Below are 21014 nucleotides of genomic sequence, written 5' to 3'. Positions count from 1 at the left end.
TGATCCAACATCCCCACTCAAGCAACAACCCCCACATCCTCACCCGCAAGCAACCCCCTCCTCTCCTCCTCCGCATACTCCCCTCCATCCCTCCACTCCCGCACACCCCTCGCCCCCCTAAACCCCCAATGCCACGCCAACCCAGCCACAAACCCCACAGCATCATTCCGAAACGCCAGCACCCCCGCAACCGTAACCAGCATCACCACCCAGCGCTCGCTCTTCTCCCGCCCGTCCAGCTCCTTAACCCGCTTCCCATCCCACGCCCGCTCGGCGTCAAAAACGCGCAAATCCCGCGCATCCGTATTAACGCTCTCGCCAACTTTAGCCAGCTCGACGCCCGCGGCCAGCACCAGCACGCCGAGCAGCGCCTTGGGAATACCAGCCAGCACGCTTACGATGGGCTGAGCGTTCCACAGCGCGACAACGCCGAGTGAGAATTTCACAGCGCCGAGGAAAACGATGCTGGACCCGCTGCGCGCGCCGAAGCGGAATTGGCCCGCCAGTCCGCCGGAGCCGTGGCACGCGGGCATGGCGCCGAACCAGCAGCCTACGAGGTTTAGCGCTGCGACGGAGAGGCCGAGGGCGGTTACGGAGGGGGTGGGCGGGTAAGGGGGGGAGGGGAGAAGGTCGGCTGCTAGGGCTGAGGCGGCGATGACGGAGTTTAGTAGTGTGAGGGGGAGTTGGCCGAGCGAGGCGGTGGAGGTTGCGGTCCAGAAGTCGTGGGCTGAGGGGTGCAGGATGGGGATTAGGGGTGTGGAGGGTGTGGGTGACTCGCTGCTGGTAGGGGCGAGGAGGGAGAGCGCGACCCCTGTGGTGAAAACGAACATCGCGTAGGGGAACTTGGGGTATGCGGATGTGGCGAGGAGGAGCAGTGCTGCTGCGACCGCCCACAGCAGGTTGTCTCCCCACCACGGCCCCGTCCAGCGCAGCGGGACCAGCATCGTCGTCCCGGCGCTCATGCACAGCGATAGCCCCGCGCCGACCTGGATGCCCTTTACGACGGGGACGGGCGTGACGCGATTCGCCCAGGCGATCAGCCCCGTGACGCTGAACAAGCCGACCAAGCCCGCGACGACCAGGCCCGCTGCGGCGTTCTCCTCGAGGGTGAATTTGCGCGCTATGGCGACGGCGGCGATGGCTTTCATGGGCTGGACGGGCAGCGGGATGCCGAATGCCACGCCGGTTAGTATGTTTGCTGCGCCGGTGAAGAGGAGTGTTGAGGGCAGCGAGATGGAGTGCGTGATTACTAGGGCGGTCATGAGCGGGAGGAGTGTGCCTAGGTCGCCTAAGGAGCCGGACAGCTCGGCCAGCGGTTGCGATTTGAATGTGTGGACATTGTGGTGGTGGATGCGGCGGAGATGTGGGATTGGGTTTGGGGGGAAGGGCATGTTCGCGGTGGTGGGAACGCTGGACGGAGAGACGAGGAGAGAAGAGGAATAGATGGAGCTAGGAATGCGATGTCATGTTACAACGATGACTGAATAGCAACGTGATCAAGACCAAAATCAAGATGGGTGGAGGGTTTGCGCAGGCTGGAGATGATTCGCGGCTCGAGTATCACACGGACGGAGCTTCCCCACACGAAAGGTGCCGGCGGCCGGATAGCAGTCGTAGTGTTATGTCATGTTGGCGGAGATGCTGGCGACAGACTTCACGACGAGAAGCGAGCTTGTTTACAGACGTTGATTGTCAAGAGAGGAGCAAGGGACATGAAGATGAACGGGCCGAGCCTTTTGTCAGCCCAGCCAAGCCATGAGGCTCACACGCACTCGGCAAACCTTCCAGCCAGATGGTGCGAGTGAATGCAGCGGGATGCGGGGCATAACGTCATGCGCCAGGGTCCAGCTTTGCTTTGCCAGAGCTACCCGCATATCGGACGTCTGTCGTCCGGGGTCGATTGAAATACAGCAGCTGCAATTCAATCCAATTTAATTCACTTGCTTGACGATCTGTCACCCTACATATAATCATGTCTGAAAACAAAGAAGAAGACCGAGCCTCGCTCGTCAACCGCCAGCTCCCAGAGATGACACTGTCGACGGCGGAGAACCCCCTCACAGCGCCGCGCCCCCCGCCAGCAGACCTCTCCGCGCCGCAACGAGCCCAGTACAGGTTCCAGGTCAAGGGCAATGCGATCAGTACGTGAACGCCCACAGCGGGGGTATACACGCCCCATCTCTCACCCCCCACACATAAACTAACATGTACACCTCCAGTCACAGGCGGCGCAGGCACACTCGCCCTGGAAGCAGCCCAAGCCCTCCTCGAGCACGGCGCCTCGGGCCTCGCGCTCTGGGACATGAACCCGGACCAAGCCTTCGAGAGCGTGAAGCTCCTGCACGCCAAGTTCCCCGACCGGCGCATCATCACCGAAGTAGTCGACGTGCGCGACGAGGCGCAAATCGCGTCCGCAATCGAGAGCACGGTGAAAGTGCTCGGCAGCATCGACATGCTGTGCTGCTTCGCGGGGGTGGTAGGCTGCACGCACGCCATCGACATGGCCGCCGCGGAATGGCGACGCACGCACGACATCAACCTAACCGGCTCGTTTCTGTGCGCGCAAGCCGCCGCGCGCCAGATGCGCGTCCAGGGCACGGGTGGCTGCGTCGTCTTCACGGCCTCGATATCCGCGCACCACACAAACTACCCGCAGCCGCAGGCCGCGTACAATAGCTCCAAGACGGCGTTGCTGTCGCTGGCGAAGAGTCTGGCTGCTGAGTGGAGCAGCTATGGTATCCGTGTGAACTGTTTAAGCCCCGGTTACATGGATACTATATTAAATTTTGGTCCAGGGCTTCAGAGGGCGCGGGATAGCTGGAATTCGCGGAATCCCATGGGCAGGATGGGCCATCCGTGGGAACTGACGGGGCCGCTGGTTACGCTGTGTAGTAATGCGGGGCGGTACATAAATGGGACGGATATTATTGTCGATGGAGGGGCTATGGTCTTTTAATAGTAGATGGTGTTATCTCGCATGTCGTTGCGCTGCGAAATGGAGATGCTTTGCAATATGTACATGGATGGACGGAGTGTGTATGAATCCAACAATCAACCAACACGCATCGACAAGCTTACTTTGACCATGCTTACTCAGCCCCCGACCTAGCCCTCACACTAACATTTCCACCCCTCATCCAGACCTCAATTCTTCATTCTTCCAACACCACACTGCAGCACCGCTCACATAGCCACCCAACACGCAATGACAGGAAAAAACACGACGGATTCATTCATATATGTAGGGCCCCTGCGAGCTTGCAGCCGGACTTGAAGCCGCCCACCCATCCGGCTTCGAGTACGGCTGCTCGTGGAAAAAAACCCTTGCTCGAAACGTCATGCGACGAACTAACTATCTGCGATGGGGTGTGGACTAATTGTTTTGTTGTGCTTGGAAGGGGTTCAGGTGATGGTAGGGGTGAGGGTTGATGATGTAGTTAGTTGGGGATAATGCAATGAAGAGTTTATCAACATATAATTTCAGTCTTGAACCGTGGATGTGCTTGATACTTTGGTGATGTTATGGATGAGCTCGTGTTCAAAGTAGTATAGCTTCGCATTTGCAAGGGCATTGGGGTACTATGTCTATGGATATGATTCTCGCTTTAATGTGAACGTGTGAAAGACGGTGCGCTCACTTCCCAGTATCCATTTCCTCTGTACTTGCACAGCGCCCAGCAAGGCCAAAGGTACTGTTCATACATGCGAACGCGTGATTCACGTTCTTCCCCACTCCCATTATGCAGTTCACCCCTCCAGCACCGATCAACCAACCACTCACTCCTCATCAACCGGTGGCGGCGGCGGAATACTAAACTCCTCAAGCCCACACATCTGACTCGACCTAAAATCCTGCGTCCGCCCAAACACAGGACTACTCCAGCCCTCCATCCTAACTTTCGTCGGGCTGGGGAAGCTACTCGGTATGAACAGCGGCGGCGGCCTATTCTCCGCGGCAAAAGGCTGCGAGCTGGCGATTTTCCGGGGCGTTGTATTGGCGCTGGCAAGGACCTGTGTTCTGTTTTTTCTGGGCGTCATTTCGTCGACGGTTGTTGCCTGGCTGAGCTGGTGGCCTGAGAATTGCGGTGGTGGGGGAGCGTTGCGTGATGGGAGGGGTGTGGCGTCGTAGCTGAATGGGTCGCCTGCGACGTGCATGCTGGATGATTGGGGTGGGCGGGCGTGGTGGTATTGCGAGTAGGAGAGCCATTCTCTTTGGAGCTGTTGCTCTGCTTTGCTGGAGTGCGATTCTTGGGTCTCGTGCTGGGCTGAGGGGGAGCGCGGGACTTGTACGGGCTCGCCGTCTAGATCTGCGGAGTGTTGGTTGGATGGAGAAGGTGGGTGTGGGATGATGTGTCGACCTGTGTGCGGGGGTGCTTGATCCGGTTCTTGTTCGTCATCTGATGAGTCGTCTTGGATGGGCATTGGTGTCGAGGGGATGATGCTTTCGTCCTCCATCCCAATCAGCGGCGGCGATGAACGCATGTGATCAGGTAGCATGGAGAACTCGGCTTTGGGATGGGTAGGCTCGATATCCTTATGCAATGTGGACGAGCCGATGATGGGAAGATCCTCGATATCATCAACATCGAGATCCGGCTCCGGCTTGACACCAACATGCGCCGTGTGATGCTCTGACAAGTTTTGGTCATTCAAGATTTCCATAGGTGCTTGCTCCTGCTCTTCTCGCTCGTCAGAGGCCGCATAGAGATTGTAGGGAGCCATTGAATCGCCTAATTCTTCCGAGGAAACTCTCTGGAGCCAGTCGGTATCCTCGTCTGCAATTGCACACGCTTGGTCAATCTGATCAAGCATGACTTGGGTGTCAGCCCCAATCACGTTGTCACCCTTAGTCCGGTTCATACTATAAGACTGAGCTGGTGTATGAGCGCCAATTGACCTGTCCCCTTCGGAAATATCTTCCTCGATAAGATCGTCGCTTTCGTCCTCAGAGTCCTGAATGGTGCTTTCAAATCGCCTCAAGGTAGGTGGCGGGACCTGCCTTTTCGATGGCTCCTGGAAAGTGACTTGTCTTCGTTTCGAAGGCGTATCCAGAACCTTTTCAGAATAGCTAGTTTGGTCTTTGAGTGGTGAAGGATGCGTCTTCTGGGGCGAACGGTATGTTTTCTGGGGCGAAACTTGAGTGAAGAGTGGCGACTCAGGAGGTGATTGTGAAGATGGTATCACGCGTACACGACGCTTTTCTGGAGTGGATAGCAGACTAAACCGAGATCTTCTAGTTTTGGAGGGTAGGGTCGCCTCAGCTTTGCTTGGTTGGGGGTCTCCCACCTCCTTGTGCATCGAACGTCGTGGTGTTCGCCTAGTCCGGGTGACTGGAGCATCAATGTACTGTGTTGGCTCATATTCGCCTTCTTCGTTGCTACCCACCTCATCCTCCACAGACTGTATTACTACAGATGGTATATCCGATGGATCAGCAGGGGATTCGTTGCCGTCAATTTCCCTTTTCACAGGGGGCTGCACATCAGGCATGGCCAAATCCTGACAAATGGCTTTCGTATTGTCTCCTCCAGTTTGGAAGAGGCCCTGTTGTCCAAGCCGTTTCGCAATTGCATCGTCGTACGCCTGGCTGTCCGAGTCCTGCGCCTCAAGCTCTGCCAGTTCCTCTTCTAGGTAGGCGTCCGAGTCTCCCAATGGCGTCAAACCAGGAACCATCTGCGTCAACGTTCTCTGCTTTTTGTCCGATTCCTGCTTCTTTCTTTTCCCACTCAAGCTTCTGCGCAGGCTGTGTTTGATGGGCTTGAACTCCGGCTCATCCGTGCCTGGAAGAGGCCGCCGTCCATCAACCAGCTGTGTCATGGTGGATTGTCTCCTCAACTTGCGGCTTGCATCAGTTTTTGTAACTTGTCCGTCCTCGGTTGCGGAATCGAGTTGCCTCGACTGGCGTCTCTCTTGTGGCGCTGTAGCTTTCCGTCTGCGTTTGGATATTGGATGGATAGGCTCTTCATCCTCTTCAGACCCCCGCTGTATAAAATCACCAGTCCTCTTCTTGTCTTTCTTTGCCGAACTTCCTGCCTCGCTCTGATGTCCCATTTCTTCTGTAACCACTGCTCCGCCATCTTCCATGTCCTGTTGAAGATCGTCTCTTGATTCCAGCTCCACATCTTGCTCACTCTCATCATCCGAGTCTCTCACATATATTTCACTCTTGATTCGCATCTTGTCCGGCAGGAACGTCATCTGTTTCTTTTTGGTCTCATCTCGTTCTGGTGTATCGCGCCTACGCACGACCTTCTTCCTATGCGGGAAATGAACTTGTTGTGGCACCTTTTTAGAGTAGTAGGCCTTGAATTCCGCGCCCTTGTTGCTTGATCGCGTGCGGGGCGTCATGGTGAATGTGGTGAAATGGAAGACGCGTCGCGCGTTGAGTGGGTCGCGTCATCATCTGAGGTCAGTGCGTCTCGCCACTCCAGGCAACCTCGACGTGCATTCATCCATTTACGACCAATTTCTTACACTTAACAATCTTGACACTCGTGAACAGAAGATTGGAACGCCATGCTTGATATTGCTGTATGTCCAGGATGTAGTTCCACCTTGCATCGATTAATTCTACTTGTGCCCCACGCATGTGCAACCCACCAAAAATAGCATAGCCAACACCTTTTTCTGAGTATTCTTATATCATCATCGACTGGATGTCGTAATTTATTCGGGATAGAGGTATGGTTCAGCAGGTCTCATAACCAATGTTTGTTGCCTCCTTCCCTTGCCAACTTTCTCACTGTGAGCTGAGGTTCCCTATACTTAAGCCACGTCCATATTATCTTATTTCATGATGAGTTGCTATGAAGCAGCAATACAAGAGCTCCTCTCTCAATACTATCAATGTTTCTATCACAAGCGATACGGCAAGAAAGACTTTGTGGTCGAAGGAGAGGACAATTCACATTCCGTTCAGTGCTCTCAAGGAATCGGCTGGAAATGGCTGTGATATATGTGCTATCATCTGACAAGCCGCGATCTATGCATTCGAACGGACAGTCCTGGAGTGACAAGGGTGTATCGATGAACAACTCTATTGCCGCGTTAAAGGACGAGATTACTCGTCGCTGCTTGGCTTCTGGTTTGAGTCTAGAAAAACGCGCAGACAGTCTAGGTAAATTCAAGTTGCACAGAGATCTCGTGTATGTGATTAATTCAACTACGACAAATGGCTCAGACAGACTCACAACACCTGGATATCCAGTAACCTCCAACCATCCCATACGTCATCTTGTGAGTCCGATATAGAAGAGGTTTAAAAAACAGGTCGGCAACACACGTTCAGATGCTACCGACGAATGCGAAGCTCTTGATGATGCAAGATCATCATTGAGTACAGTGTTTGACAGGAGATTGGCCTGGATACTCAACCAGCCACCTCGTATGGTGATATACATCTCTCTCAACTCAAACGGTGGAGTTGAATTGGATGAGGACGACATGCAGAGCCCTATCCTGGTCTAGGGTGGCAGTGACGGGAAGTGTGGATTTCCCCACAGGCGAAGATTTCTGAAGCAACGGATAGCTAAAGTGGGCAAGCCATTCAAAGAGTTGAAGCTGCAGAAGCCCTCATTATGATGTTGATCAAGACAGTGACAACTAACGACAACTGAGACTTGTGTAGGATAGGAGGCTCATGCAAGCTCAAAACTCGAAGATATGTTGACGCTTTCACAATGAAAACAAAACCACGTCGAATGCCATCGATCAGCAAAGGCCTGGCGTCTGGGACGAAATGAGTAGGTGGATATTCGTCCCGACTCACCTGATAAGCCTTCGCTATGTGAAGGCTCATTGGAAGTGTAATGTCTGCTCGTTACTGCCGAACTCACAATAGGCCGTGTTGCGCACGTCTGCTCAGTGACGGCTGTCCACATAATGAAAACAAACTTTCTTCGGAGAAGGATTGCTTCCGATGAATTGGATTCGGATATGTAAGTTGTCTGAACGGCACATGTAGAGACCTGTTGCATTATGTCAAGATTTCCAAGTGCTTGCACAATCTTGATGCCCGAAAGCGGGAGATTGAACTCGTCTACTATTCACAACATAATTGCAATACGAAGAAGTTTATTTCCAGCGAGTGAAATCTTTAACCGCAACTCTGATGATGCATGTCCAGTCACTTGAAACCCAGGTTTCTTCGTAGAATCGAAAAAATCGAAGTAATACACGACACTGATCACAGAAGCATTACAGACACATGCCATTCACCGATCCACCACCCCATTAACCCCCGATCTCAGAATTTTCCATCACGCAACTCGTTCCGAACCACCCAGCAAATCAAGCCACCCACTCGCCATTCACCACGGCAAAGGCCAAAAAACATGCCCAAATCCCGGAAAGTCGGCACACACGCACACACGCGGCAGTCCGCACCCGACGCCCCCCCGTTACCCTCCCAGTAGGGTAAGTAAAGCACACCCTTCTCGCGGAAGCGGCGATCTCTAATGGCGAAACCCGCGCGCACCACACCCCGGTCCGTCACCACACGCCCGATGTCACTTGGAAAAAAACCCCACAAACACGCGTGTACAGTCATCTCATCGCGCGTACGTAAGCCGCTGTCCTGCTCTCACATGCGAAACTCGGGACGAGAAACGCGCAACACGTCATCAGCATGCCCTTACTTAGCAAGATGTTCACAGGTAGGCCCGACTGCGGCACACGCAACACAGTCTGACTCGAGGGAGGCGGCCGCCCGCGGAAAAGTGCCGTGCCTCCGGCCCGTGCTTTTAAAGTTCAAGGGACTTTATGCCGGGAAAAAGCTTGTCGGTGCTTGTTTCTTGTTTCGTTGCTTGGTAGCGTGGGGGGCACCGGGAGGATCAGCGATTGGGGGGAGAGGGACGGTTGGGTTCCGCGGTGGATGCGATGTGGTGCGATGGGCCGCTGTTTGGAAATTGGCAATGAATGGTGGTAAAGAAATGTCTGGAATGGCATGGCATTAGTGGTGTTTGAATGACAATCGCGTAATTGATTGATTGGTAGACGCGTAATGTGCACCAGATACAATATCCATTGCGTTGGTCGGGTTGATTAGTGCGCGCTTATCCCGCCCCGTTAGGCGGGAAGAAATTCGAAAGGGTATAAACTTCATAACAGGGATAAAATCCTTCAACATTCCTCATGCCGTACATGTATTCGTACATGCTTCGCTTTCGCATCTCAAAGATCTGAAAACTCCTGCAATGGAGGCTGAATAACCGACCTCTTCGGTACCTCGGTGGCCTCCTGAAATGCCTATGCTTTAGCTAATTGATACGCGACAGCGACGATAGTTATGTGATCAAGTTGAAGACCTGTGACACCACTGAACAGTCAAATCACCAAACGTAGAGTCGTAAAAAAACAGACGGATGGAAGACAGATCAGGAAGACGCCATGAAAGTATCTTGTTTCAACCCACTGGAATCAAAGTTATTCCCGCCATTACCATTTGGCGACGCGGACATCTGCTGTTGCGCGGCAGCAGCAAACTCCTGGGCCTTTGCAGCCTCATTCGCAGCAGCCATAGCAGCCGAAAGATCGTCATCTTCTTTCGACGGCTGGGAAGGAGTACCGTTGCCACCGCTACTGATCGGACGCGCGTCAGCGCCCTCGCGTTCCACGGCGGCTGCAGCAAGGTGTTGCAGGCCAACCATGTTCGGCTGTGGCGCAGATTTTGTTTGATCTAAAGCATTGAAAGGCGACAATGAAGCCTTCTTCTGCAACAACAGCTCTCGAATTGCAGTGTCCCAGCCCAGGCCGTCCGGACTCCGATGTATGATTTGGCCGTTCGACAGAGCATCGCTCATCTCCTTGATGCCGGCGTGTGCGTCAACCTGTGTCTCTACTCTATTAGACAACTCAGTGAGCGATGTTGCAACGAGACTCGCAAATATATGGTGGAGTGGAGTTATCGCCCCATCCGCCAGGTTGGTCAGCAACTCTTTTGTAAGATTGAGAGTTTGGGTGGAGGTGACAGTTTGAGGGGCAAGCCGTGCTACGAATACACGAAGGTACTGGTGAGCGAGATGGGGAGGAGAGCTGCCAGTCATATTGACGATATCGATGGATTCTTGGAAGCCCGTGATTTGTCCATCGAGATATATCGATTGCGGTGACGTCGCCGTTACCTCTGTGAAACTAAGAGACGACGAGGGTTCGAGATTGGGAACGGTGCCCGCTCGGTTGACGAAAGCGACCTGCCCCACAATCTTGGCAGCGCCTGTCTGCTGTTAGTCAATTGAAACTTATCAGGTCGTGGAGCAGAACTTACGAGCAAGATGATAACCAACCTCGCCAAGAGCCGAGTAATCGTCACGGGATAGAGAGCCTGGATACAACGGAAGCAATATGTCCTTTGATCGACTGGATGCATGGAAGCGATCCAGAATGAACGCGGTCCAAAAAACACGGCGTGCTGTCTGGAAGACTTCCTGGTCTTGATCCCTCAGTACACTCAGAGCTCGTGAGTCGTTCAATCCCATCTCGGTGATGAAACCTGCAATTTGGCCAAGTAGTTGAGCTGTACTACCTACGGTGCCAGGTCCTGGTCGATCGGACGCAACGGCAAGCAACATAAGAGACTGACAATAGACCAGGTTGTTGTAGAATTGTCGTGTGCTATCAGCGTCACTCAAGATGTACTTTGCTTCGTCTACAGAGGCGCAGCATTGATGCAGAAGTTGGTTCAGGCTGAGCTCAATTTGAGGTAAGGCCTTTGAAGCAATTGAACGGATGCAGCCTTCGAGGGATAGGAAGAAAGCTTCTCGCAACTTCGGGGGGCAGTGGGTGAGGCGATTTAATGATGAAGAGTCATGGGGCAGAATTGGCAATGTAGGATGTACGATGTTGTAATATCTGTGGGTACATTAGCGGGAACTTGAACATGAATGACTTCAGACGCACGCTTTGAGAGTTCCCTCATTGGAGCCAGTAATCAGACTGCCGGCTAGGGTCATCTCCCCAAATGAGGTGCGACGATTGCCATTGAGTGATGATTCTTGAGGAGTCAGCAATGAGAGCATGCGTTGCTCAAGCGGGTGATCGTTACCGCGATCCTGGCTGGACCAGCTGGGGCGACTGGGTGCCTCGTTGAATCCTTGTGCCATAGAGTGAGTACGCTTTCGAGTGAATTGGGGTGGACTTTGAGTGTCTGCAAAGTTCTGATCACCCATGCTTCCAAAGTCGTAGTTTTGAGGAGTGCTTTGAGGATGCTGGATCTGGCTCTCAAGCGAATTCAATCGGTCGGCCAGTTCTTTGATATACCTAACAACACTTGTGAGCAAGGTTTGGTATGTGATGGACAGGAACAAACACCTACCCTTTGCTGGGCCCACGCTTCATTGGCTGCCTGCTGAACTGGCAGCGCGCAGCAGTCCTCTTACAGCTTGAGCATGCTTCCGGTCCGTTCTCGCTGGTCGCATCGCACCGAATCTACTCGACATGAGCAAAGAGCAGCACGTTGAGGGTAGTCGTCACGCACCTTCTTGCGCCGACACTCATCACAGGCTCGCGACACTTTCGACCGCTTGCGACTTGGATCGCTAGGGTCATACGGATCGTGGTGTTCCCCCAAGCTCATGACAGCATTCGCCATCTGTTGTGGAGAGTGCGCCGGTCGCGGGGGCTGCTGGAAATGCTGATGCGCGTTCATGGCTGGAGCCATCTGAGCCATCTGCGGGTATTGGGTCTGCGGCGGGCCGCTGGTATGTATCATGTCGCCGCTTTGGTGAAGCTGTTGAATTCCTTGCTGGATCTTGTGCTCCAGCCCATGCAAGTCTGCATCCGACATATGTTGCTGCTGCTGCTGGCCGTGTCCACCACCCATGTGCGCGTCTGAATCGACATATGCCGAAGTCATCTTGAAGCGCGTCAAGTCGCGATAGTAGTTTACGCGCGTTTAGGCGACTTCCAATCAGCTAGTCGTGGGGTGTTGGAGGTTCGCGCGGAGCCTGAATCGTCGTGTTGAGTGAGTGAATCGTGATGCGTAATGGGCGCCGAGGGAGGTTTTGCGCGCACGTTGATTTGGTACTAGCGCGCCAAAAGGCAAGACCAGAGACTCCCTCCAAGGGCCTCAGTGAAGAGTAGAATAACATCATGACGGTTGTGGTGCATTCGCACTCTCTTGCGGACTACAGTTGCTTGGATCCTCTAAGCTGTTTTCGACGATGAAGTCGCTGCCGGATTAACTACACGCTCCGGTGCGTGCACCTGCGAACCACTTGCACTCCATCACCAAGGTCAGACTGGATCGACATGCTGCATCTCTGGAAGTCATCATCTGCGGCTGGACGAACAATTTCACTATATGGACTGCTGGTCTTGCGCATTGCATCTGCAGCTTTCATATCGATGGTTGTGGTGATCTCTTGGTCAGACACGGTGGGTTGTCTGAACCATCAATCTGCTGGAGTAGATATGTGTTCTACACGGTGCATACTTCGACGAACCGACTTGACGTTTTCGCACGTTCAATACCATCTGATTATTTGGAACGGTTCAAGCACCTGATATGCTCTACTTAGTGTGCCTGAAGAGGCAAGTGATTTGACTCGGTATGATCTCTGAATCCGGTCAAGCTGTGCAAAGTATTTGCAACTACTACCTGCTTCTAAAGCGTCTAAGCTTATTACCTGTTCTCTATTTGCAGGATAACTTTGCAGCCAATCATCTGGACCTTGGATCATATCCCAACAACACTCGCATGTGTCCTGTTCTTCGTGTTCTGCTCTCCACGGAGCGTTTCAAGGTCAGCTGCCCATCTCAGCCTCCTACGACGGAAAGTTGCAGCTTGGAATCGCACACAAGAACAATGGCTGGCGAAATGCCAGGCTATAGTAAACACTCATATACGCACCGCATATTCAAGAACGAAAAAAGTATGCAAAGTCGTTTATGCTGTGCGGACGCCAACAGTTTGCCCAGCGATCTGGAGGCTTGGGGACCGCCGCTCTTCATTCTTCATTCTCCACACTCCACTCTCCCCACTCGACCTATGTGGACCCCGAGCCAGGTGTCAACATGCAAGCAGAGAACGTGCCTGACAGTGTACCTGAGAGAGCTGGCCTACCAGACAATCGATTACACAGACATTGCTGTTGCTTCACACCGGTGGACAAGCTTTTGGGCCTGCGATGCAACACGCCGTGTGCAGAGTGCAGCTCACCCCCGTCGCCAGCGAATGGCGGACGTGCTCCAGACTATACTAGAGCAAACTGCAGTGGCTGCTGCACGACGGCGGCTGCTCCAGCGAGGGCAAAGTGCAGGGTGCAAGGTGCGAGGCGCGAGGTGCCAGTCGGCAATCTCACCAGGCTGCAGATGACAGGATTTTCACACGGACGCGGAGCTTGCGGTGTGGACGTGGGATTGTTGTGTGCTGGTCGCCAGGCAGCCCGGCCGCCGCAGCTCAGGGCTTTGCTCTCGAGGTAACGAGGCCATGGCTGATCCTGATCATGCTTGCAGGGATGCGGGGCCCGTGCGCTCTTACGCACCTGCTGCACACGCAGCCAATGGCAGGCGGCGCTGCCGGGCGCTCTTTCCTCGACCTCTTAACCGGTTCGTCCCAGCCCGCTCGCTCTTTCCTCGACGACTACCTCACCTACAACAGCACACACACGTTGGTTTGGTCGTCTCTCAGGAGTCCCGTTCCACGCTCTACGGCCAGCGCCTCTTGCGCTCGGTTCCACCTTACTTCGTCGCCCCTCTCCACTCTCCACTCTGTCGCACTCGGTCCTCTTCCCGGCGTTCACGGTCCTCGGCCAGCAAGCCCTCCGGCATCATTCCACCATTGATCACGATACCCTCTGGCGTTTGATTTGACACTCTTTCGTACTCTTTCTCTTCACTGTATCTTTATCCGACGGCGCGCCGCTTCCCGTGCGCCGCCGTCTGTCTTTGCTCCAGCTGCCGCAGCCTGTGGCTCTCCTGACCCCTCCCGCGTGGCTGTTGCCAGCCAGCTGCGACGACCGTTAAGGCCGTGTCGACCGCGGCATGCCTGTTATCGATGGCGAAAAGTGGGCTTGCTCGTCCTGCATCAAGGGCCATCGAGTGAGCGGGTGCAACCACAATGGTATATCTCCTCGGCCGCGCCTGTGGGCCTCTCGCACCCAAGACACCAGCTAAAGCAGACTGTACAGAGCGCGAACTGCATCACATCAACCCCAAGGGTCGCCCCGTCAAGCAATGCGAGCACTGTCGCGGCGCGCGCAAGTCCAAGTCCCACCACGCCAAGTGCGATTGTGGCGATAAGAAGGACAAGGACAAGCTCAAAGACAAGGGCGACACGAAGGGTGAGACACTAGCTAGCTCCTGTGCTCGCGGCGACTCTAACAGTGCCCTAGCTCATGACAGTCCCTGCCATTCCTGCCAGTGCCACTCGGGCGGCAAGTGCATATGCGGAACCATCAAGAGCGAGACCCTCGACCTCAAGCTCGACACGGCCCGCCAGTCGCTCCACGAAGCACGCGCAAAACCCAAGCTGACGACGACGCACTCGGAGAGCCAGCTCACCGTCTTCGCCAACGGCCACCACAAGCCCTGCCACCGCAACAACAACACAGCCCACGTCTCGGGCGCACCCTACAAGATTCCTCGTCCGCACACGCTCCACGGCCACTCGTCTTTTGCTGCGTTAACACAAAGTAACCACAGCTACAGCAAGCCGGATGTGCCAGCCACTCGCTCCATGGACACGCTCTCGCTGTCCAACAACGATTTCTACGCCATGTTTGGCTCCACCCAACGCTCCGTGGACGGACTGCCCATGACGACCATGGCTGCTAGCGTCGATACGGTCGGCTTCCAGGACTCCCTGTTTACCAACCAGAGCGGCGCGTTCCCTCAGGAGAGCAACTCACCCAGCAGTAACCCCAGCGAGACGTTCTCGAGTCAGCAGTGGCCTTGGGCCACCGCGGCTACGCCCGTCAACGGCAGCTTCGCATTTGGCAGCCTGTCTACGTCACCATCGCAAGATTGTCTTCCCAACTTCGATAATGAGTGGTCAATGCCTTCTGCGGGCTTCAATCCGCTCTGGTCTGCAGGTGATCTTCCGCTGGACCCTAGCAAACTCGACGACAGCTTAACGCAGCCAATGTCACACAGCGGCGAATCCAAGCAGAGCGGACCTGGCCTTACAGTTGCTTCATCGGTTCACTCGGAGATCGAGGGCCCAACGTTGTACGGAGATATGGAATTCACGTCGCCTCCATCCACTGCCAGCGAATCGTTGTTTTGGGAGGATCAGCCTGTTTATCGCCTCGCTACTTCTGGTCTCAATCAGAATCTCGCCGCCCCTGTGTCTATGCCTGCTATGACATCTGTGCCAAACACTCAGGGCTTCGAGCCAGACCTTATGAAGAGTTTGAATACCGCGCCCACCACGATGCACAGTGCTTTCTCGAACGATTTTGCCGAGACTGCCGCCATCGCCATACCGAATACTATTGACGACATTTCAATCGAGCCATGGCCGATAGAACAGAGCACTGGCTCTTTCAACGCATTCAATGCTTTTGACTTGACATACCCCAACAACTGGTTATAGACGCCTGTATGGGCAATGCAAAGTGCTGCAGTTTAAGTCCTGCTGATGACGCCATGATTGATGACGCTGCTGGTACGCGATGATACCATTCGAGCCGATCCTCCATTCTTATTCAGTCTCTACGACTTCTCCCTTCGATACGGGGGCCTTTTTGGGTCCTCGGTGTATATTCCCCAGGCACTGGCCTCGACTTCGCTCGTTGTTTGTCTGCGAGGCCGTGTTACATAATTTTCGGTTTGCCTGCGCTTTTCTCTCAATCGCATGTACATGTTGGTTAGTGGTGTGGTTGTCTGTCTGCCAGTCACCTGGAGAGGGTGCTTTTTGGCAAATGGGAGGGAGGTGGTTTTCTCCAAAAGATATAGACAGGGCGATATGTTTAGTTACGTCCAGCAATGAAATGAAAAGAAATTCAAAATCTACATTCGCTTTTCGCTGCTTGTCACTTGTTCACCACACGTACACTTACTAGTCTATGAACGAGAGGCACGCCGGGTTTAGGCTATAAAACACCAATGTATGGTGCATGATGTATGATGTAGCGGGCGCGCCATAAGCCTTGAATGACGACGTCCTTCAGCCCCCAACGGACAAACACGCAGCCACCACCACCACCAAATAAACCACCTGATACACACCCAGCTCACAAGCGGCGTCACTCGCGGCAGACACCTTTACTCCCACGCGCTGGATGATGACGACAGTTCTTCCGCCATCTTGAACGTGTCATTGATCACTTACTCCATGTGCCTCACGCGCTTCACGGCACTGCACGCAGCTAGAACTGGGGCTGCGTGACTGAGCGCGCCTTGCAACATTCATACTTTCATGTACCGTACATCTGCACAGCCTCCTTCCTCTCTCCCTTCAATGTCGATGTCGATGTCGACATCCACGTTTGCATATGCATGCCGACCAATCAGATCCATCGTATTCATGTACACTCACTCTACAGCCGCTCGCCTGCACCTCGCTCCAGCAGCCAGCGAAACCCGCGCTTGAAGCCTCAAGCTACCAAGTCGCACGGAGAAATACCATATCTTGCACCTTGCGCAATTTACCTACCGAGTGAGAGGGCGAGGAAAAAAATCGAAAGACTTGTTCGCGCGAATATTGCGCAGGGCGGAAATGGCTCACGCATGCATGCATGACTGGGCTGGTTTCGTTCTGCGAACTGCCTACTTGGGATGTACCGGGTTGGGTATGCTTATGTGGGACTTGGGGATGCGGGTTTGTACGGGTGTGAGGGATGTGAATATATGGGTGTTTGTGTGGAGTGATGTTGCACGGTGATTTGAGACTTGACTGGCTTGTAGTGAGGGCACTCGTCTCACATGAGTGAGTGCTGTGCTGGTTCAGAGCGCGAGTTTGATCAAGTTCAATTCGTAAGTGTATACGCTATGCAACTCCATACTGTTCATGACCAGAAAACTACACACAGCCTGTCTGTCTGCCTGCATGTCTACCTTTAACCAACCATTCCCATCAAAAACCATACATCCATCCTCTCAGCTCAGCTCAGGTCGAACCCAGCCCCCGAGAAAACACTATACAGCAACTTCTCCTTCAGCAACGCCTCATCGCGATACATTGGCAATTTGAGCAGATTCACGCACGTACTCGTGCTAGGCAGCCTCTCCTGATCACCCCCTGCATCCCTGATACTGAACCGTGGATTCAGGGTGCCAAAGCCCAGCAGCGGCGCGCGAGGCGTGCTCGTCACGAACTTGAGGACAGCACGCCGCTCGTCGTCGGATATGTCCTTCATGATCTTCCAGAAGAGTTGGATAGTTGGGTGCTCGAGGCCGTCGTCGCCAATGACATACGTGCCGCCGTAGATGGTGCTGCGGCGCAAATCTTCCACGTCGATTGAGGTGCGGGTCCCGCTGATGAGGGTTTGCAGCTCCGACTGGTTGAACATGGAGAGCCAGGAGGGTTGGATCATTGTGCTGAGGCCGCGGAGGAAGGCGGTGGTTTGGAGGTAGGGTTGGTTTTGCAGGCGGTGGCGCGCCATGTAGCTGATGTAGACGAGTCGGTTTTGGTTGGTTACGGGAGTGTTCGCGCCGTCAGGCTTCAGCTCCTTAGTTATGGCTTTCGTCTTTGGGGGGTCTGTGCTACGATCTACGACGACGTTGTCTGTGACGGTGAAGTTGAGTGAAAAGTCTTCAACATCTCCGGAGTAGGTCTTGAGCTTGTGGAGCCCCTGGTACAATCCCTCGTCCAAGTCGCGGAGATCGTTCAGTGTGGGACGGTACCCGGACTCATTGGGAGCGGATCCAGCGCCGCCTGTCAGAGCCCACTTGCGAAGGAAGAAAGGAGCGAAACTGACATCGACCAAGATACCTTCATACAAGCACTTGCCGATGATACGGCCAAGAAACTCATAACGCTGGAGTTGTATGCTGACTTGACTTCGAAAGTCTGCAGAGTTCTCAGGAAAACCCTCCTGTCTTAATTCCTCCTTGAGCTCTTCGACTGCCGCAGGATTTGGATAGAGAAGATGTTGGTCGTTCTCCACAAACATGTCGATATCGTCTGATGGCATGAACGCTCGATTGGTCACGCTGGTAAGAAACTCTTTCGTCACACCGCCGCCATCGATACCAGCTTCTGGTGCGTCGAACTGGTCCATGAACGTAATCTGAATTGGCTCTTTCAGCCCCTGTCCAAGAGGATAGAATTGCTCGTATGCATCGTCAAACTCGTGCTCACGTCGGATCTTGGCTGCGTGCTTTTCAAAATGATGAGGAGCGTTAGGTTGTGTCATAATCCTCCATCGCCAGGCCTCAGGATCTGCGCTGCCCCTTCGTTTGGTCATATCCAAGAGTACAAATTCGCGGAATATTTGCACTCGAGTCGTGAAGGGTATGAAGAATGGCATGTTTTGGAGAATCTCCAAGCGCGGCGCAACAGCTTGCAAATACCTTCTCCTCGATGCCTTGCGTTGCTGCCGCTGTAACCTTTCCAGCCGTCGCTGTTGTTGGGTGCGACCTGTGCCTATGAGCTGTGGAGTATCATCGAACTCTTCCTCTTCCTCGTCGAGATCATCTGCATCTTCCTCTTGGATCTTGTGGCGTGACTCTTCCTCTTCCACCACAGCTGGGATGAACCCCTTCATGTCGAATCGCGAGGTCATTAGCCAATGATCTGCAGGCAAGAACTTGCGTCGCGAATCCCGCTCGTACACCATACGAAGAAGTCCGGTGACCAGTCCTTTAACGTAGTCCATCTTCAGGCCAGCGACACCTCCAATTGAGGGTTCAGCTGACTCTTTCTGAATTTGACTGTCAAGCGCGGCGGAGTTGAAGAAGCTCATACCCGTAGTATTAGTGGCACGCTCTTCAGCCATGGTGATATCGACTGCGTTAAAATACAATGTGAAGCCCAGATTTTTGAGAAAGGTTGTCAAGTCCTTCACCTCAGTCAAAGGCAGACCGTTGTCGCGAACCTGGTTGGAGTAGATGTCTTGCTTTCCTGAGGAAAAGAACTCCTCATCGTCCGTCACTTTCAGAACGAATGTGTAGAGCTCCAAGAAGACCAGAATGACTCTCCACTCATCTGCTATCGTAGCGTCACGGTTGAGCTCCTGCTGTGCCGGTTGCCAGAAGCCATGTTGTGTCAGCCCTGAAGTGCCTGGGCGTTCGGTAGTGCTGCCGTTAGCTGTCGACTTCGGCTTAAGAAGTTCAATAGCCGCGCGAGAGTCCCGGAAGATGGTTCCAAACACCGACGAACGCTTTGATGCTTCCCAGAAATATCGAATCGCTGGTAGCCTACGCGAGGCTTGTCCAGACCTTGCATCTGGTGGGCCAATATAGAGCCACATGCGAATCTCATCGCCTCTCCGTGGAAAGAAGCGTAGTAGTGCAAGAGCATAATTTGCCAGTTGTCTTGCTTCTTCGATTTTCTCGCCGTCTGAAGCATCTGATGCTTGTGATGATCCGGCCAACAAACTTCCAATACCTTCTTGATTGACCAACGACAAGACCTGGTCCCTCAAGAAGCCTGTCACTTCCTCAGAAGCCGTTTCAGGCTCATCTTCTTCTGAGACGTCTGTGATAGGATGCGTACCGTCAACAATGTTGACTGGGAGCGAGTTGAGCAACGAAGAGACGACAGCTACAAAGTCTTTGTGCACAGCGTAAGCTTCTGGAGTGTCGAAATTGTGGGCGTAGCGGTGAAAGTAGATGAACGATCCAAGCAGTCTTAACCGGCTATGTGTGGTTTTCAATTCCAGATATGCCTGTACGCCCGAGCCTTTGAACAGAGTGGCTAGTGCACTCGCAAGTAGCTTGTAGTTGATCGAATCGGCGAGCGAGTCTCGAAACTGCTGTACTAGTGATGATGTTGAGTCAGAGCTCAGAACTGGGAGTGTCATGAAGATGTAGCCAAAAGCCTCGTAAGCGTCTAGGGTGTATCCCGTCACCTTTTTCAAGGGCGATATGACAGATCCAAATATGGTCTCCCATGCATCTGAGCTAGCCGCGTCTGGTCCTTGGAGTGTGGGTGAAACTTTCGCTACGACGTCGGCGAGGGTACGGTAGAATGGTTTTGCATTTTGAGACGTCTCGGAGGGTATCTGCTCGGCTACGAAACGCAGGAGTGTGATAGTTTTGCTATACTGCTCCCAAGATGATGTCGAGGCTTTGTTCTGTCGCTGAAGAACCGCCAAGATGAGACGCTCTAGTCGCAGGTAGGCTGACGGCCACGATCCCGTCAATGTAGCACCTAACCTCGACGCCGTGAGCATCTGCCGAGAGCCGTAGTGTTGAATTCGTCGCAAGTCCCCCTCGTTCCTGGTAGAGGCAAAACGTAGCAGTCGTTGGAGCTGTGCGTGTGCTTCTGCCTCTGAGCGGTAGGCTGTATCTGCGGATCCCTCTACCACATCCCATTCTTGCCGTAGCTCGCCAGCGACTCTCTCCCTACCCGAATGGCCTCGCCACACTCTCTGTATCCGCTTCGCCGCATTCAGTGTATCTCGTTCTCGCTGCCGTTGGGCTCGCTCCTGCTGTGCGCGATCGATGGCGGCTTGTGATCCAGCCCCCGTGCCTGTGCCATGGCTTGTATTACCGAACGGGTTTCTTCCTCCTCCTCGGCCAGAGAGGTTGACCTGGCGTGGACGACGCGTGTTGCCCGAGAAGCTCGTGAACATGGTGGCGGAGGGGTCGAGCGGTTGCTGGAGATGCGTCAAGTCCCCATCTGGGTTGTCCTCAGGCGAGTGTAGCGAGTATAATCACAGAGACTAAGGAAGGGAAAGAGAGGGCGTGAAAGACGGATGGCAATGGATTCGCCTTCGAGAGGCTTCTATCAAGCTCTAGCATCAGGCAATGATGCGAAGTAGATTGTAGTAGGTAAGCAGCATCGCCGCCCTAACTCCGCATGAGGCCCGTGCCACAGTTCTGATGCAATCGCGTCGCTTTCACCCGACGTCGCCTTCCATCACCGATTCATTCTGAGTTTCATGAGCAAGTGTAACATACATGACAGC

At 53.9% G+C, this 21014-nt stretch overlaps 7 protein-coding genes across 7 annotated transcripts; 2 read left to right on the top strand and 5 right to left on the bottom strand.

Annotated features, from left to right (window-relative positions):
* Positions 1 to 17: 17 nt before the first annotated feature.
* Positions 18 to 1691, bottom strand: P153DRAFT_395862 (uncharacterized protein; the record flags this gene model as incomplete). Its single annotated transcript, XM_033671435.1, has 1 exon — positions 18 to 1691. The coding sequence occupies exon 1, from the start codon at positions 1389 to 1391 to the stop codon at positions 18 to 20; it is 1374 nt and encodes a 457-aa protein (XP_033524837.1). The 5' UTR covers positions 1392 to 1691.
* Positions 1692 to 1972: 281 nt separating this feature from the next.
* On the top strand, positions 1973 to 3049 carry P153DRAFT_430655 (NAD(P)-binding protein; the record flags this gene model as incomplete). Its single annotated transcript, XM_033672850.1, has 2 exons — positions 1973 to 2141; positions 2220 to 3049. The coding sequence occupies 2 exons, from the start codon at positions 1973 to 1975 to the stop codon at positions 2954 to 2956; spliced, it is 906 nt and encodes a 301-aa protein (XP_033524836.1). The 3' UTR covers positions 2957 to 3049.
* Positions 3050 to 3777: 728 nt separating this feature from the next.
* On the bottom strand, positions 3778 to 6351 carry P153DRAFT_338258 (uncharacterized protein; the record flags this gene model as incomplete). The annotated part of the gene is made up of 3 exons (XM_033665776.1): positions 3778 to 4596; positions 4837 to 5842; positions 5900 to 6351. 3 exons carry the CDS (start codon positions 6346 to 6348, stop codon positions 3778 to 3780), a joined length of 2274 nt encoding a protein of 757 aa, XP_033524835.1.
* Positions 6352 to 7946: 1595 nt separating this feature from the next.
* On the bottom strand, positions 7947 to 8606 carry P153DRAFT_366034 (uncharacterized protein). The gene has a single exon (XM_033667956.1). The coding sequence runs from the start codon at positions 8546 to 8548 to the stop codon at positions 8246 to 8248; it is 303 nt and encodes a 100-aa protein (XP_033524834.1). The 5' UTR covers positions 8549 to 8606; the 3' UTR covers positions 7947 to 8245.
* Positions 8607 to 9374: 768 nt separating this feature from the next.
* On the bottom strand, positions 9375 to 11851 carry P153DRAFT_384716 (uncharacterized protein; the record flags this gene model as incomplete). The annotated part of the gene is made up of 5 exons (XM_033670370.1): positions 9375 to 10213; positions 10265 to 10848; positions 10897 to 11256; positions 11312 to 11424; positions 11474 to 11851. 5 exons carry the CDS (start codon positions 11849 to 11851, stop codon positions 9375 to 9377), a joined length of 2274 nt encoding a protein of 757 aa, XP_033524833.1.
* Positions 11852 to 13573: 1722 nt separating this feature from the next.
* P153DRAFT_366032 (uncharacterized protein) lies at positions 13574 to 15776 on the top strand. Its single transcript, XM_033667955.1, has 3 exons — positions 13574 to 14059; positions 14127 to 14279; positions 14331 to 15776. The coding sequence occupies exons 1-3, from the start codon at positions 13981 to 13983 to the stop codon at positions 15530 to 15532; spliced, it is 1434 nt and encodes a 477-aa protein (XP_033524832.1). The 5' UTR covers positions 13574 to 13980; the 3' UTR covers positions 15533 to 15776.
* A 787-nt stretch (positions 15777 to 16563) lies between these two features.
* On the bottom strand, positions 16564 to 20846 carry P153DRAFT_366030 (HECT-domain-containing protein). Its single transcript, XM_033667954.1, has one exon. The coding sequence runs from the start codon at positions 20676 to 20678 to the stop codon at positions 17043 to 17045; it is 3636 nt and encodes a 1211-aa protein (XP_033524831.1). The 5' UTR covers positions 20679 to 20846; the 3' UTR covers positions 16564 to 17042.
* Positions 20847 to 21014: the final 168 nt, after the last annotated feature.

The sequence above is a fragment of the Dothidotthia symphoricarpi genome (genome assembly GCF_010015815.1).
Source record: "Dothidotthia symphoricarpi CBS 119687 unplaced genomic scaffold P153scaffold_8, whole genome shotgun sequence".
NCBI classification, from domain to species: Eukaryota; Fungi; Ascomycota; class Dothideomycetes; order Pleosporales; family Dothidotthiaceae; genus Dothidotthia; species Dothidotthia symphoricarpi.
This window is presented reverse-complemented; position numbering and strand designations above follow the sequence as displayed.

Coding starts and splice junctions, on each gene's coding strand:
- P153DRAFT_366034 (XM_033667956.1), bottom strand. CDS start 8,548: ATGACTGTACACGCGTGTTTGTGGGGTTTTTTTCCAAGTGACATCGGG.
- P153DRAFT_366032 (XM_033667955.1), top strand. CDS start 13,981: ATGCCTGTTATCGATGGCGAAAAGTGGGCTTGCTCGTCCTGCATCAAG. Junction 14,060..14,126: donor GAGCGGGTGCAACCACAATG/GTATATCTCCTC, acceptor CAGACTGTACAG/AGCGCGAACTGCATCACATC. Junction 14,280..14,330: donor AGACAAGGGCGACACGAAGG/GTGAGACACTAG, acceptor ACAGTGCCCTAG/CTCATGACAGTCCCTGCCAT.
- P153DRAFT_366030 (XM_033667954.1), bottom strand. CDS start 20,678: ATGTTCACGAGCTTCTCGGGCAACACGCGTCGTCCACGCCAGGTCAAC.